We start from the raw sequence: 17,734 nt of genomic DNA on the forward strand, positions 1-17,734 counted from the left end.
ATTTCACAAGCCTCCATTGATTAGAAGTAGTCACACTTGTTGGCAGCACGCAACAGAAGTAGGTGAATTTAGCACTTGAAGCTGATCACCTCACTAGCTTTACCTATATCCCTTGGCTGTTCTGAGTATTTTCTGTTAAAGCTGAACTTCTCATGGTAAAGCAGAATAAGTATAAAATGAGAAATTTTCATATGGGGTTTTTACCAATGATGTTAAGCCCTGCTATAATAAGTTTTTTTTCCTTTTTGAAAAGTCTCCATGCTGCGGCATGGTAGAATGGTTAAGCATTGTGTGGTTGGGGCATTTGCTACCAGACTGAGGCACTTTCTTCCCTATAAGAGTTTTTTTTTAGAAATACCGCTACGGGTATTGTATCTTTGTTCATCTAAAATGAGCACCTTTTTGGAAAGTACCTGTTATCAGTACCTGTTACCTTGTTTTCCCTGCTTGATGGTTTAATTTTTCTCCAGTTTTCAGTATTCTTATTCCTGATCCTGGTGGCTGAAATTGCAGCTGGTGCTCTGGGCTTTGTGTACAAGGGCAAGGTGAGAAATAAGATTGAAATATGCAATCTTTGGTTTTGTTTTGCTTTGTTTGTGCCTTGCAAATTTCCTATCATAAGCCTGTGTTTATGAGCAGAGGTCTGCTAGATCATTGACATTATAATCATTTGAAAATTTTCTGTCAATTCTCCTAAGCGTAGTTGCCAAACAGCATAATGCCTCTTTGAAGACGTGAGATTATGGTGCAAGAAACTCTTTCATGGAGCAGTGTATGGTAGTAAGAGTTTTTAGCAGTTAATACTTCATTTTTTTTCTTTCAAACTTGGTATGTGCCAAATAGCCTGATAGAGCAGTTGGTTTAATTTCATTAGGTTTCAAGGTTTTAAAAAGACTGACTACAGTTGAATCAGTCTGTGGATACCTTTTTGAAAGGGCCCTGCTGCAAAGGTGAAGCATGCAGTTATTATTTTTTGTTTGCATAGTGTAGGACATGACTTCCAACACCCAGTATGGTGTTGTGAGGTGTTGTAATCTGCTCTAGAAGTGCTCGTTACAGACTGATGGTGTCAAAATGTAGTGCCGTTTGGTAGCGGATACAAGGTGACAACCGCAATTGGGCGTTGCCTTTGTGATTGGTTGGATGTCCAGTTCGGACTTCACTCCTTTGTACTTGACAGTTAAATCCAAAACATAATACCTCTGAGTATGAGGCATTCATTCTGCAAAGTCAAAACCAACGTTGGGGTCGAATGAAAGGTTAAAAAAATAGCGTAAAGGGTGCTGTTTTCTACTTTGCTTCAAATTCTTGGCAGCCCGTGTTGCTACTTGACATGGTCGAGGATGCAGATACTGAGGAGAGGATACAACAAACACAAAAAAATTCCACTTGTCAGAGCACAGCTAAAAAGTAAAAAGCAAAGAAAGGACAAATTGTAAATTTAGCCTCTTGGATGTGAGTGTTCCTATTCGAGCTGAAGATTCTTAGAATACAGCGGGGGAAAAAAAAAGCTGGCATTTGACACAATGGCTAGAAATGTGGCAAAAAAATTGCGCAATTAAAGGAAACGGCTGGCGAAAGAAAAAACTTTACTACTCTACAAGAACCTTGATTGCTATAAGCAGGTATGGAAGTATGATGTTTAGGGAAAATCCATAGGGTGGAGTACATTTGTAACAAGGGAGCACTTACTCATTAGCGTCCACCCAAGCGCAGCCATACAGCTACAACGGGAAAGTATACTAGCTTTCACAGGAACTTTGTAGTTGAATAAATATTTGTCCTGCTCCAGGGTTTTTACCCAGGACCGCCGCCTGTCCGGTGCAATCGCTGTACCAACTAAGCTAACCAGGATGGCTAATAGATGAGATGGTAGGGTGAAACCAAATTGATCAACTTCAAGTGGGAACAGTGTTCGTCCAATGTTTAGGGGAATTGCCCAAGGGGGAGTAGATTTGTAATAAGGAAGTATTCCACCCAAGTGCAGCCATATGGCAACAAATGAAAATGAGAGTTTTTGCAGAAACTTGTAGCTGACGAAAAATTTGTCCAGGACCAGTTTTTCTTCAACTATGAAGTTTCTGTGAAAGCTGTATACCCTTCTCTTTATTTTCTGTAATATGTATACAGTATCGAAAAAATACACTGTTTGGACCCATAGCCAGTAGGCTAGCGCTGGGTTCAGTACAGACTGTGGTGCAAGATTCATTATTAATTTTTAAGGCGTGAAAACTGGACAAACCACGAAGGTAGGTAGGTGCCGCCACGCTGCTTGAGATCACTTCGGTAGTTAGACTGGCTGTGTTTTGCGTTGCCCGCCGCTCAGTTTTCAGAGAATTTTATCCCTGTTTTATTTGTGGATAAACTCCCTTTTAGCACCTCTAAATTCTTAATCTTTGACCACAAGGGTTATGGCACGGTGGGAAGCTGAAACTGCGGTGGGTTGCAGCTCTCTTGGTTCTGGTGGGACGTCGGAAAAGCTCTAGGGAAGTAAAAAGGTAGCCATGTCAGCGATTTGAATAAAGTCATTGTTCATTCACGGCACTTTTAAGGTGTTACAATCCTAATTGCTCTTTTTTGCATCCTGATAACTGGATCACGATGAGTCTTAAAAGTACTATCCCAAGAGTCCAAGCAGTAGCTAAGCTGGCTGGGCACAAAAGGAGGATAAAGAATATGCAGGATATGGAGACCAAAGCTCAAGTGAGCCTTTCGCAACAAAAAACAGGCATAATTTCCAGAAAAGGTTTGTAGCGTGGAAAAAGACAACACATAGCAAGCAAGACGGGACAGGCGGATCTCGCTTGCTATATGTTGTCTTTTTCGGCGCTACACCCTTTTTCTGGAAACATGCACCAACTAGCCCCCCAACAAGTATTACTCAGTAACAGGCATAAGCAAGTTTTGAACATACACCTTGTGTTTGTTTTTTCCAGTGCATGTCTGTTTCAGAGATAACACCCAGGTAACTGAAGCACGACACCTGTTCGTCTCGCATCATCTAAGCATTCATTTCATTGAAAACAATTTATTTCTTTTCTGCTAGAATGAAATACAGTATACTTTTTTTTTCGTATGGCTGTTGCATGGCTGTGCTTGGGTGGATGGTAATGAGTAATTATTCCTTTATTTCAAATCTACTTTACCTTGGGGGATTCCGCTAAACATTTTACAAACACCGTTCCCACTTCAAATTGTTGATCAGTTCAGTCTCGCCCAGCCATCTGATCTGCTGGACATCCTGTTTAGCTCAATTGTTAGAGTGACTGCCCCGTACAGGTGGTGGTCCCGGGTTCGTGTCCCAGACCAGGACTAGTTTTTATTCAGCTACAAAGTTTCTGTGAAAGCTGTGCGAAAGCTGTAGAGCTTTCCTTTGTGGCCGTTTGGCTCGCTTGGCTGAATGCTAATGAGTAATTGCTCCTTTATTACAAGCAGGTATGAAATAGCCCCACTGTGGTCATACCTGCAGTGTCTGTGGCATTTGGAAAAACAGTTCATGCTGTCAAGAATGATTGGCATGGGTTGTACACTTCCTTTGCAAGGCTACCCTTTCCTGCAGGCTTTCTCTGCATGTGTGCAAAGTGCAGTGGTAACGCGCTCAATTTTGTCACTGCGTGAGTGACTTGTGATTTTGTCTGACCTTTTAATTTGCCGTTATTTTTTATTTTGAACTTTTAAAGTGGAATATCTTTTTGTTTGCATGTGCTATGTGCTGGTTTCTGCACTTCTTTATGTACTGGGCTGTGGTACATGTGAGGAATCCTTTCAACCAGAATAACTGACCACGAAAAAACATTGCACTGCCTCTAAGAACATTCCCATTGCATGCACCATTGACACCTAGCTGCCGCGGTGGCTGAGTGGTTATGGCACTTGGCTGCTGGCCCGAAAGACGCGGGTTTGATCCTGGCCGCAGCGGTCGAATTTCGATGAAGGCGAAATTCTAGAGGCTCGTGTACTGTGCGATGTCAGGGCACGTTAAAGAACCCCAGGTGGTCGAAATTTCCGGATCCCCTCACTACGGCATCTCTCATAGCCTGAGTCGCTTTGGGACGTTAAACCCATATAAACCAAACCAAAACCAAACCATTGACACCTAGACACTGGATCCTAGGTGTAGCATATAGTTCTGCTCACCAGTTTAGTGTCCAACTGTTTGCTTTCTAAAGCCATGTTTACATGAATTTGACAGTTCCGTACCTCGTTTCCTGGCATACCTTTTAAGCCAATGCGTTGGTTCACATGTACAGCATCAAGTCTCATAGGAGAGTGGCACCATATGCTTTGCATATTGCTAAGGGGTCAGCCGTTGCCATCTTATGCACCTTCTGCTATCTGGCAGCTTGGAGACTGACCAGTGCAGTTGGCAAGCAGGTGCGCCTCACCATTATATAACTGGCTACATGTAACCTGCTTACAGGTTCTGGGGAAGTAGACTTATCCTTCTCTATCTACCCCTGCCTGGTGGATTAGCGCAACACCCTTTCCTCGCTGTCTCCGTTTACATGAGTGTGATATGCCAGAAAGTTGACGAGGTGCCCTACTGTCGCATTCATGTTCACGTGTCTTAAGAAAGCAGTGTCTAGAGATATATAGTACAGATGAAGTAGCAGTACAGATTGGAATGTCCACGTACAACTGTGCATTGTTCTTTACTGTGGAACTGCAATGGAGCTGCTGAACTGATAAATGTACTAGTTTTAATATTGTAGTTGAGTCAGTCTTGAAAACTGGGCAAGAACAAGTCCATGTAGTGTGGAGTTGTGGCTAAACTGAAAGAGAAATGTAATGTTTAGTTGTGCGACTTGATAGCTTGTCTACAAATTTTGTTGAAAGTATTATTCTTGTATAGGCACCTGTTGCATCAGTACATGAAACTGCTTTTGTGGTGTTCTAGACTGTATACAATCACTTGCTTGCATTTTTTTATTAGTGCCAACATTGAAATTGTTACCATGTTAATTTAGCATGTGATGCTTTGAACTGAATTATGGCATGAAGCATTGTCTTCGAATTTTGTTGTAGAACTGAGCGTTAACTTGCAGCAAGTCCGATAGTGATATTTTGTTGTGGAGTCTTTCAGCCTGTACACTTCATAAGATTATCTGTTAATGCCAGGATACTTGGTAGTTAAAAGCTTTTTTCTACCAGTTTTAATCATTGGGACCATTCTTTCTGAACAGCAGTGCACACCAAATGAATTTGTACATGATGGTTGATACAGTTATTGTAATAGCATAGTGCTCATTCAGTTAAGTGATTGTCTTCGTTTTAGGTCAACAATATCGCAAAGGACAGGTTCACAGACACTCTGAAAGACTACAAGAGAGAAAGCGAAGGCAAGGTGAAGCCTGTTCAAGAGGCCTGGGATTTCATCCAGCAACAGGTGAGTATTCTGAACACTGCTTTAGCCTGTGAACTAAATCTCAACCTGGCTGTACTGTAATGCCTTTTTGAGATTTAAGATACTAGGAGTAGGTGCATGCTTCACACATGCATCACTGCTATCATTTTTACATTCCTTCCATGCAGCATACCTGTCACACTTCTCTTTCTAGCCATTAAGTTAATGGCCACCTCCGTGCCAAAATGCTCAGCAAGCATATGAAATATTTCTCTCATTATTTAAGTCATGCTATCACACATGTTTTAGGCTGAAAACTGTAAACAAATCTAAAAAGTTACGCAAGCCTTGGATGACAGATGAGTGCTTTAAAATGATTAAGAGAAAGGAACAACTATACGCAAAGTTCGTGAAGACAAGGAGCTTAGATGACCTCTCAGCTTTCAAAAAATACAGAAATTCTGTCACAACCACTTTGCGTAAAACAAAAAATGCGTATTTTGAAAACTTATTTAACAATTCAACTAGTCAGACTGATGTTCTATGGCGCGAACTTAACAAAATATTGAATACTGGCACACGCAACAATCAAGTACTTCAACTAACAGTAAATGCTAAAACACTAGAAGGGAAGGACCTAGCGGACGAGTTTAACAAATACTTTACAAATCTTTCCTCGGGAACACTTATACAAGACAGCGCTGAAATTAAAAAATATTTAGGTGCACCCAATCCTAAATCTGCCTTTTTTGAACCGACTACTGATGAAGAAATTTACTCTACCTTTATGTCCTTAAAGAATAGTAAAGCCCGGGACATTGATGATCTTGAAATTAAACCCATTAAATACGTCTTAGACCTGCTGACTCCAGCTCTTTGTCACATTTACAATACGTGTTTACATACTGGTACCTTTCCAGATATTATGCAGTGTGCAAGAGTAGGAGTGATATATAAATCAGGCGATCAAAATAACTTTTCAAATTATCGACCGATCTCAGTGTTACCCGTTTTTTCCAAAGGTCTAGAAAAAATAATATGCAAGCGAATCACCAGTTTCTGTGATAAGCACAAGCTTTTATCTCCACAGCAATTCGGGTTCCGTCGAGGTATGTCCACTGAATTAGCTTTGTTGACGCAGAAGGAATTAATACTTAGAGGGTTTGAAAATAACAAAATGACCCTAGGTATTCTGATCGATTTCTCGAAAGCATTTGACAGAATTGACCACAAAATTTTATCTACAAAGTTAGAGCATTATGGATTTCGAGGAGTTTCTGGTAACCTTCTCAAGTCATATTTAAACCACCGTAAACAATGCGTCGTGATTAACAGAGCTCACTCTTCCCTATTAAATGTCACTTCAGGTGTGCCGCAAGGCAGTATACTCGGACCGGTTTTATTTAATATTTACATAAATGATATAGTAAACACCAGCACACTTGCATCTTACATCATTTATGCAGACGACACAAGCATTTTTTTCCAGTCAGCCAGTATTGAAGAACTCACTGATTTCGCAAATGTTACACTTGAAAAATTCTCTCAATGGACTCAAATAAATAGTTTACAAATTAACGTTGCTAAAACAAGAGCCATATTATTTACTCCTGTACAAAAGGTTATCAGTCGGGATATCGACATAAAACTCGGTTCCGAACAAATAAAAGTCGTTAAAGAAATAAAAACATTGGGTGTGACGTTCAATCAACATCTAAACTGGAATGCCCACGTGGAACGCGTGGCGGGAAACCTGGCAAGAGCTTGTGGCGTACTGTGTAAGTTTAGAACGATGCTTCCGACTAAAATTAAGTTAATCCTTTATAATTCAATTTTCGCTCCCCATATTAACTACTGCAGTCTTGTATGGACGGACACAACTCAATCCAACCTTACCAAATTGATGCTATTACAAAAGAAAGCAATTCGTCATGTAGCAAATGCCTCATATGACGCCCATACAAGAGAACTTTTTGCTTCGTTTAATGTACTCCCCATACACCACATACATAAACTTAACCTCATTATGAAGTACAAACACAGTGTTCAAACTAACAACGAAACTTTCCTCAACTTATGTAATTTACATCGACCTTTAGAAGTGCCCTACATATTCAGAAACAGAGAACACTGGTCTATACCTTCTTCCCGCACTAATCAGGGTCTGCACATGCTGCAGTACCACATGCCTACATATTTGAATTTCCTACAAAATAAAAATATAGATATACATAACCTCAGCAAATACAAGTGGCAGAAATACCTTATTGTTGAAGACATATGAGTTTAATTATGTTTCTCCGACACAAACTGCTTTTGTATTGCGGATGTATTGTATCTTTTTATCATCGTCTATTTTCCTGCTTCTATTATGTGAACTTGTGTACACCCGATTATATTTGACCCTTTGGAGCTGTTGACGCGATTTTTTTGTTTTCCTGCTAGATATGTTTCTTTCATTTTCTGTGCGTTGAATTGTAATCTTCATATGTACAAATAGTCTGCGACGAGTTAACACAGATACATGTTCATTTCTCACATCAAAACTATTTCAGATATAGCACCTGTCTTACTGCACATTCCATTGCATACTTTTTTTTTCGCTGGGTCTAAGTCCTGCATGTATATATATATATATATGTGTGTATGTGTGTGTGTATATATATATGTAATAACGTGACAGTCTGTTGGCCTTGTCAATTAGGGGTGGGAGCCTCGTCAAGCAACTGAGTTTGTGGCTTTTTGCTCCTACCCTAGCATTTTTTTTTTTTCTGTTCTTCAGGACAAAAAATGCTGAATAAAGTTGATTGATTAAAGTTGATTGATTTCTATGTTCATTTGTACCCATGTTGTTAAGCATTCCTTAGTTAAGCGCTCCAGAATAATTGTTACCAATTGAGCTGACACTCTTTGTATACCCTTTCTAGCTGTTACTGTTTGTGCCGTGAGGACATTTACATCACTGGCAACTTTTTATGTCATTTGTGGCTAAGCTGTGCTTGTTATTTTCAGATATGCACACTGCTATGGTACTAGTTCTTCCAAGGCTAGTTGTGTTATACAGAGCCACAGGAAGTTTGACTCCGGTCTTTTTAATAGTTACGCCTAATCTCTGGTTGTTGCTTTTGTTTGTGTAAAATGCTGTTTGACTGTTGCTTCACTGCGAGTGTGAAATAATCAAGGATGACCTCACTTGCTCAATTTGTAGCTGAAATGCTGTGGTGTGACTGGGCCTGGTGACTGGCAGACATATGCTCAAATGGATCCTCCTCAAAGCTGCTGTTCCAGTGGTACTGGTACTGGTAACTGCATTACTTTTACTAAGGTATGGTCATTGCATTTTTATCAAGCATTTTTGTTTTAAGGAGTTTGTACTGCATCTTGCCAGTGCCATCGTGTGGCTAGTATTCTTGCACACTTTCATTTTGGGATCAGTGGACATTTGTTGCGTTCTGTACTTTGCCTTGAAAATAGTGTACTTCAACTATGAATAGATATCCTTCTTTATACCAGGTGTTTGTAGGAACGTGATCACAAATTGTTAAAAATAGGGTTTTTGAAGTAAAGAGAAGCTTTTTGCAGCATAGTAATAGCAGTGTTGGTGTGCGTGAAAAAAATGGGTGAATCATGTTAACTAGTAAAGTGATTAACTAAAATCTAATAGTTAACTTTTTAACTATCACCGATGGCACCTCCTTACGATTAGAGGTATGTAGCCGGCTGTTAAAAATAGCCATATCAGTTTTTAGAATTTCGAAAACACAATTACCCGACAAAATTTCGCAGTTTCAACTAGTCATTGCACTAGAGGGGGGTTGCTTTGCCAGAATGATTTTCGAAAACGCATGTATTTTGGCATGATGTAGCCAAATTTTGCCAAGCCACAGCAGTGAGTAATCGCGTTATCGGAATTCTAAACATGGATATGGCTGTTACTAACAGCTGGCTTCAAATCTCTAATTGCAATCAGGTGCCTATCAGCAATAGTTCAAAAGTTAACTATTAGAATTTAGTTAATAACTTTACTAGTGAACATAATATGCCTGTTTTTTATGTCTGCCAACACTGGTATTACTGCGCCACGCAAAGCTTCTCTTTGCCTCAAAAACCCAGTTTTCAATAATTAGTGATCACCTTCCCTGAAACACCTCTCATATTGTGGGTATGTATCCTCAGCGCAATGCCATGCAGCGCATCCAAAAGTGGGCAGAAGACTGATAAAATGGTCACTGCAGCAAAGGCTGGAAACATTATAGTTGCAAAGAATGGTCATGTTTAGGGGAGGATGTGTTAAATGCAAGCACATGAATGAGAAAACATTTGAACTTTCCTTAGTATGGCAAACAAGTAAGTAGCTAAGGTTATGCTTAAGGTACGAGGCCACTTTTAAAACTCAATGTTTTTGAAATTTTTAAAATTTTGTTTTATCAAAATACCCATTCATTTTTGAATAAAGTGCAACAAAAATTGTTTCTAATTAACACAATTTCAAAAAGACAGCCAAAGTTGTAACCGCCTTCACATCTCCCGAAACTGCAGCTTAAGTTTTACAGCAAAATATTTACCTAGTTTTTGCAGCATTAGTTGTTCTTTCTTTATTTTTCAAATTTGGCCTAACAGTATTGTATCTGTCTGTTTTTGTTTGTATTTAATAACTTAAACGCTCACAAACGCGGCACGAGGCATTTGTAACACACTGGATGGCTATGTCAGCCAACTAACACTGAAATTGGGTTTGTATGATGCAGTGTGTCATTTCAACAATGGCAGCAGAGGAAAACTAGTCATTTTTGACGCATATTGGGATCAAATCTGGTCTGCGCACACTGAATTCTTGCCTGACAGGTGACCAACAGTGTATCTGGAAATCTTCCTGTTACTCTACTCATGCCACAAAAAAACATGAGAAACAACAGTGATCTCCTATATGAGCGAAAGCAATGAAAAGCACGAGCAAGCAGAAGCTGAGCCTCAAATGTGGTGGATTTTAACACTCCTGGACATTGCTTTATGCCATCTGTAGTTATTTCCAGTCTTTGTCATTCTTCTCGATACTCACTTTTTTCAGAAGTGTTAATTGTTGGTCTAGTTGGTACTGTAGTTGAGACATATTCATAGAATAACAGCGCAATGATTCCAGGCCAAAGAAGACACACAGAAGGAAGGGTGGAACAGACAAACACAGTGCTATGTTTGTCCGTTCCGTCCTTCCTTCTTTGTGTCTTCTTTGGCCTGGAACCGTTGCTCTGTTATTCTAAAATTATGTTCCAACTCACCTTTTTGTCATTGCTTCCTATGAGAGAAATACTAACTTTATTCCTGTACAAGATATTTAATTAAATTTTGTAGACCTATTTATATATCTAGCTGTGCAGTGAACTACAATAAGTAAAATTTATTTTAGTTCATTGTGCAGTTCTCTTGATTTCAACTAGGATGTCATTAACCCCTAATTTATTAATCCTAGTTGAAATCAAGAGGAAGAAATGGGCTTGGGCAGGGCATGTAATGCGAAGGCAAGATAACCACTCATCCTTCAGGGTAATGGAGTGGATTCCAAGAGAAGGCAAGCGTAGCTGGGTGCGGCAGGAGGTTAGATGGGAAGTTTGCGGGGATTTTCCACAGCTGGCAAATGACACGGTTAATTGGAGAGACATGGAAGGGAAGCCTTTGCCCTGTAGTGGGCGTAGTCAGGCTGAGGATGATGATGATGATGACAGCTTATGGCTTTATGTATATAAGTGCAAAAGCAGTTTGTCTTGTGGTGACCTAAATTGAAGCTGTGACTGCTGGCGTCAGATGTATATTTAGCGCATTTTTTAAATGTTGAAAATACATATTTTTTTTTCATTTTCTTTAACACTTTGATTAGAATAAAACACTATCGCTTTTAAGATAGACCACTGATATGCTGTTTGTGCTGGCTATTAAAAAATTTTTCCCACAAAGCCACGTCATACCTAGGGGAGTCCTGAAACAAGTTAGTTTGGATGAACATTCTGGCTTTATGGCTGTTGTATTAATGAATAATGTGGTCATTAGTTCAGCTTCATCCAACACTAGAGAACAGACATTCTCACGACCCCTTTCAGCAGTGTTTGTTCATGGTTCAGGACGGACTACTTCAATAAACGGCTGTGAGTCAGCGCTCGTCCTGCCTACCTTGTTTTCTTGTCATATGTGTATGTATTGATTATTGAAAGCTATTCATTCAGACATTCTTTTTTACAAGTGTAACTTTTTTACCTCTGACTGAAGTTCAAAGCCTGCTTTTAAACATTGGTACTGTAGCCAAATATGGTAACATTTCTGCCCCTAACATTTTACGAAATCAACTCTACTTTCCTGCGACTCCTGCTTGACAAATGATAAGTTCTATGAATTTAAAAATGTGTGACACAATAAACAGTGCTTATTGATTGGTCTAATAGAGGTCCAGCTTGTCACTTAGCTTGTGGAGAATGAAATTACCTACTTGCATGTGGTCCTGCCTTTAACATGTTCCTGTGCATATGTGCACTGTATGCAACATTGCAAGTCTTATAGCAGTGCCTGACTCCCACATCATCCAGGGTTGTCAGGTATAGACCTAACTTTATTGAGCGTTTTCTTTTTTAAAATACTGCGTTAGACATTACAATACATGGATCACCATATGGTACTTTGCTACGACCGCTAAATAATTTATAACTACATTTCTTCTCTCATGCTATTTCGGTTTCATCAATCGAATGATGCCTGTGGCATGTAGTTGAACTTTAAGTCACGTGAGGCACTGAAAAACTGCAGTGTAAATGCTGATATTTAATTTTAACTTGCTACAGCACATAAACCAACCTGATTCAAGAGCTAGAATTACAATTATATTCCCATTTTTTTCGTGCCTCACGTGACCTAAAGTTCAACTGCACGTCACGCCGTTCAGAATTCAATTATAAATTATTCGGCGGTTGTAGGTGAATACCATGGGTTGCTCCATATATACCAATGTCTACCACATCATTTGAAAGAAGAAAACACTGTAGCAAAAATTTGGTGTATATAGTCCTTTAAAGGGGGCATGACACCATCTTTCAGACTCGAGCTGTTTATTGCATGTTGTTTGCAATACATCTTGGAACAACTGGACATAATGAGCTCATTTGGTGCAGTGAGTAATTTGTAATTGAATTTTTATAAGTTCTCCTAAACCATGTGGTAGTCAGGCAACACTGGCGCACTCGCGATCCATGGCGACATAAGCAGACGGTCACGTGCTTGCTCGCAGCTGAACAACTGAACTTCGTGTTCAGGGGTGTAGAGAGCTGAAAGGGGGAAGTTGAGGAGCCCACACCCCATGCCAGCAGGACAAAGGCAACAAAGGCCTGTGTCTTTCCTTTTCCGTCTAGCTTCTGCTCGGTCTCGGCGACTTCACCATAATGTGCCATGGCCGGACTCAAGTAGGCGCGTGCTCTGTTCTGCACCGACCATGCGCTGTGCTCCACACCGACTGTGTGTGTGGCAGTTTTGCAGCAGAAGACGGCGCTGTTGGATTATGGCATCACTCAGGCTGCAGCAATATGGCTGTCGCTGCCAGGGGGAAGGGCTTAGAGCCGATGACTTCAAATTGAAATTTCTAGCTCAAATGCTGCGCGCATAGAGCCCTACTTCTTTTTTTAAGTATGCATAATAACGTTGTGGCTTGTAGCTGCAATGTAAAAGCACGATTTGTTGGTAGACCATGTTATGATCCCTTTAAGCAGTGTTTGTTCATGGTTCAGGGCGGACTACTTCAGTAAATGGCTGAGTCAGCGCTCGTCTTGCCTACCTTGTTTTCTTGTCACGTGTGTTGTACTATGAAGTAGTCTAAGTTTCAGCTGCCATTTTTAGTGTAGCATCTCAGTCATTAACATGCTTATTGTCTCTTTTAGGGATGCTATGACAAAGTGAAGGAAGACATCTCGCAGTATGCAGTCTATGTTGGCATTGCAGGCATTGGTATTGGGCTGATCGAGGTGAGTTGTGCAGCAACATTTTATTGCCTGTTCCTAAATGTACAGGGAGTTGTAATTTACGTAAGACAGATCAGGGCACTATAACTAAATACTTCCTGCACTGCACTATTTGGAAACACGTCATGTTTGGTTTTATTTTTATAGTTTCCACCAATACTTTTTTTTTGGTGTGCTCTTCAGGGATTCTCAAACAGGCATGGGTAGCTGTGGACTAGCACAGCATCCATAGTATGTTGTCGTGATCAGTGTGGCTGATGTTGAGAGATGATGAGATGAGAGGATGTGATGAGAAGGAGACCGCATGCTGTGAGGAAAGGTCGTACACTTTGTGGTGGCACTGGTATCCTCTGCTTCCACCAGTGATGTCACGGGTGTTCCTGTGACACCAGAGCTAGGGCACTCTGCATTAGGCATGTGCAACTCTGTAAGAGCTGGAGATGCTAGTAGAAATCGAGTATGTGCAGCTGGCAAAACTTGCAGCTAGGAATGTGCACTTGCCGCAGTGTCAAAACGATAGGTACTGATTCTGTGACAAAATCTAGCATCTCCCTGAGTGCCTGTGAAGGCTAGGTGTAGTAGAAAGGGAACATGCGACAAGCAAGGCATGCTGGCATGAGTGAAGCGTAGATCGGTTGCTTCGCATGTCTGCAACTTGGCTATGCTTCATGTTCAAAAAAAATTTTTTGAAAATGCTTTTTGAACAGCACCTTGGAAATGGCAGTTAATAACCTTTTGAACTGAGAAATGGCAACCCCCTACCGGATACGTTGGATGGTTTATAACGATAGTTGCGGGACCTCCCTTGGAGACCTGCTCTTCTGTGCCAGTTCAAGAGGATCAATGTAATGCTTCTCACGAAGCAATGGAAGTAGAGCATGCATGCTGCAGGATTGTTGGCTCCTTTGTGTTCCACCTGAATACTTACCCGGCACTCCTTCGTCACCTCGACTTCTCTCTACATTAAATCTGGGTCTGCTTCACATTCATGTCATTCTCTTGGCTGCTGCATGTGCGAGCAATATGCAAAACCTGCAGAGTGCTCTTGCCAGGCTACATTCCCTTTAGAGTGTTGCTCCAAATCTCGGCACTGTTGTCGCCACTCTTTATTTCATCTCTTGTGGTGTCTTGCCATGGCCTATCCTTGCGGTGAGGTTTGTACCTTACACTGTGGTGCCATGGTAGTGGCTGGTGACTGCAATTTTATCTCCAGGTTTCAGCTGTACACTCAGGCACTTCTTCCGGTTCCTGTTTGCTGATCTTGTTGACTGCTCTGTAGTTTATTTGTTATGGGACGCTGTGGTTTTGCATTCAGACATCGATCAATATGCGTACCCGATAGGTTACGCCGTACAGCTATCAGTGCAGTATGAAGGTGTCTTTGGGTGGGGTAATGTGCTGTAGTTCTTTTAACTGTTTGAGTGCTGCCTTATGTTGAAGGTGTAGTTAATAATATTTACTGTGATCAGACTCGGTGACTCCTTGATTGGCTATTATAAAAAAAATAATCCAGATTTGACGACGGTACTGTGTGTGACGTGATCCATTCTGGAACATTGGCATTTCCCCTGAATATATGCAAAAATGATGTACCTTGATTTGTCAATGCTTGCACAACGATTATTTTGCCTCCTTTGGCAGTATTTTATGACACTGCTTTTCGTAGTCGTTCTTCTTGTGCTTTTTACCACCCTTAACCCTATATTGCCCATATTATGAAGGAATCGGCAAAAAAAGTCATTGCCTTCAAATTGTGCTAGGTAACATATCCACATTAAAAGTCAATACCAGAGTTTTATTAGCACTGCTTAATGTGTGAGAGTCGATGTGTTGCCACTTAGCAACTTAATATTTAATCCATCTTGTGTAACTGATCACTTTTATGCAACACCAAATGAAAGGTCCAGAAACTGTAAATTTTTTATCCAAGAAATGTCTCCTTATTTTTTTCTGCTAGAGTTGTCAGAAAACAGGCAGAGAACTTTGGGCACTGGCTGGATGTTGCGCATTTGTGCCCCCTTTTTCTTCATATAGCTTTACACAGTGACACCAAGCATTTTGACCGGAAAGCACTCGCTACTGAGAACATGTTGACATCAAACTTTTTAAACAAGCTCCGTGTAATAATGAATACCCGGTGTGCAAATGGTATGTCTTTAATTCGCAACACTGGGCATTAAAGGGATAAGCACCAGTGCAACCCTTAGGTGTACCTTTCTTCAGTGGACCAGGGGGATCACGGCCCCCTGGGACCCTCCTTGCACATGCCTGTTGTGTGAACATAAGAAAAGTCATAGTAAAGTTTGTTTAGAGGCCACTGCAGTCTACTTGGGGTGTATGAAGGCAGCTGTGGTTTTTCAGGCAAGAGTTTGGGCAAATTACGTGGTATGATGTGGCCTGCCTTTATTTGCAGTCTGCTTCTGTCTGTCTTCCAAGTAGTACTATCTTGATGTAAAAGACTTCCATAACATTGCCGGACCCGAGCACCCGTGCCTAGCCGTTTGGCATCGCCGTGTCCGGGGAAAAGGGGATCCTGGTGGTTGAGCCGATGCCGAGCGTTTGGACCCTTAAGGCCCCTCAGCGGAAGCAACACACCACTCTGGCCCCAGCTTTCTGTAGACGGCACCTCCGGCCTGACCCGACCGGGGGGAATCGGCAGTCGCCTTTTCCTATCCTCCCCTCCATCTTTCACTTTCCTATCTCTTTCTCACAACTCTCCTATGTCCTACTCACTGCTTGGTTTTTCCTTTTTTCCTGGCTGCAAGGGTTAACGTTGTGTGACCAACTACCCCGAGTTGTGTCATATTTGGTTATAGTTGAGGTGTACAGCTGGCGTGGGCAGGACTTGCTTTCAGGTTCCTGTCCCGTCCCCTTGTTGGACTCCATGGTGGGTGGCTGGCACCATGACCGAAAAACAATTTTTTTTATGGCTCCCCTACTTTCAAAACCAGATTGCTCTCAAGAGGGTGGAACGAGGCAGACGATTTCTTTCAAAAAAGAAAAGTAACTTTTCCCAAATATCGCGTGATGCACAGTGAAGAACAAGATAAGCAGGCAAGAATAATATCCCTCTTTTTTTGTGTCAAAGTGCTTGACAGAATCTTGGGCATTGACTATAAGCTCTCAGAAATGGCCAGCGGCGATTTATTGCTCGAACTGTGCGACAATGTCCAACACTCTAAGCTCTCCAACCTAACGTCCATAGGGGAAATCCCTGTCTCTGTGTCTTTTCCATTGGTCACTTAACACTGTCCGAGGCGTAATATTTTAAAATGATTTTGTTCACATCACCGAAAAAGAAATGCTCAAAGTTCTCACCGACCAAGACGTCCACCGAATCAAAATCCGGAAGGACAATAATGAAATAGACACAAAACACTTGATCCTCACGTTCAACACCAGCACATTGCCCGACACAATCGACTTGGGATATTTGAAAGTCAGTGTAAGACCATACATACCCAACCCTCGCAGATGTTTCAATTGTCAAAGGTTCGGCCACGGCTCACAGAGTTGCCGCGGTCACAAAACTTGCGCAAAATGTGCTTCGAATGATCACCAGTCTGATAGATGTGACGCAGCCCCGCGCTGTGCAAACTGTGAAGGCGACCATGCTGCATACTCCAGGGCACGTCTGTCCTGGAAGAAAGAAAAAGAGATAATCACCATAAAGACAAAGGAAAACATTTCATTTAAAGAAGCGAGAAGGCGTTTTGCACTTACAAACACATTCTCCTTCACAGCAAAACAAAACTGCGCTGATGTGGTGCGCAGGGGCGTAGCACCACACAGCACTCCGGCACCTGCCAAAGCCACTTTCACAGCCTATGGCAGGGCCATCCACACCCCAGGCAGGGTCAGCGAAAGCTGCCCTGTCATTGCCAAAGCAGGGAGTGGTGGTCCATTGGTCGGCATCCCACAGGACCTCCCCCCGTCGGGAGAGGCCTGAAACTAACACAACTGCGGCTGTGCGGTCCTCCAGCACCTCTGGCGAGGTGATAAATATAACGCCCAGTCCACCCGCTTTACAGCGGCGGAACAACTCTCTTGAGTGAAAAAAAGACAGGCCCCTCATAACAAGCCCACCACATAAGTAAATCCTCTTTCATTTCCTCTCAAAAACATAAACATGGCTTTTTTAATTCTGTGGAATTGCAGAGGACTTATGCGGAATTACAGTGGCATAACACATATTTTAGGGTCAATGTTACCCATACTTTTTTAATTGTCTTCAGGAGACCAATCTTAGTCCACAACATGTGCATATTCTAAAACATTATAAAACTTTTAGACACGATCGAGAGCAGGCAAATCGACTCTCGGGAGGCGTCACTATTGTCATTCAAAGTGGCGTCCCTGCTCAAGAAATCAAGCTCAAAACAAAACTTGAAGTGGTAGC

At 41.5% G+C, this 17,734-nt stretch overlaps 1 protein-coding gene across 1 annotated transcript in view; it reads left to right on the forward strand.

The window, feature by feature from the left end:
• The window catches only part of LOC144113224 (leukocyte surface antigen CD53-like), a 33,399-nt gene that overhangs the window by 10,396 nt on the left and 5,269 nt on the right, over positions 1–17,734 (forward strand). The window contains exons 3-6 of the mRNA XM_077646198.1: positions 471–545; positions 5,276–5,386; positions 8,553–8,669; positions 13,255–13,338. Coding sequence (XP_077502324.1) covers positions 471–545; positions 5,276–5,386; positions 8,553–8,669; positions 13,255–13,338 — 387 coding nt within the window. The remainder of the gene's footprint in view (positions 1–470; positions 546–5,275; positions 5,387–8,552; positions 8,670–13,254; positions 13,339–17,734) is intronic.

Source organism: Amblyomma americanum, chromosome 1, assembly GCF_052857255.1.
Source record: "Amblyomma americanum isolate KBUSLIRL-KWMA chromosome 1, ASM5285725v1, whole genome shotgun sequence".
NCBI classification, from domain to species: Eukaryota; Metazoa; Arthropoda; class Arachnida; order Ixodida; family Ixodidae; genus Amblyomma; species Amblyomma americanum.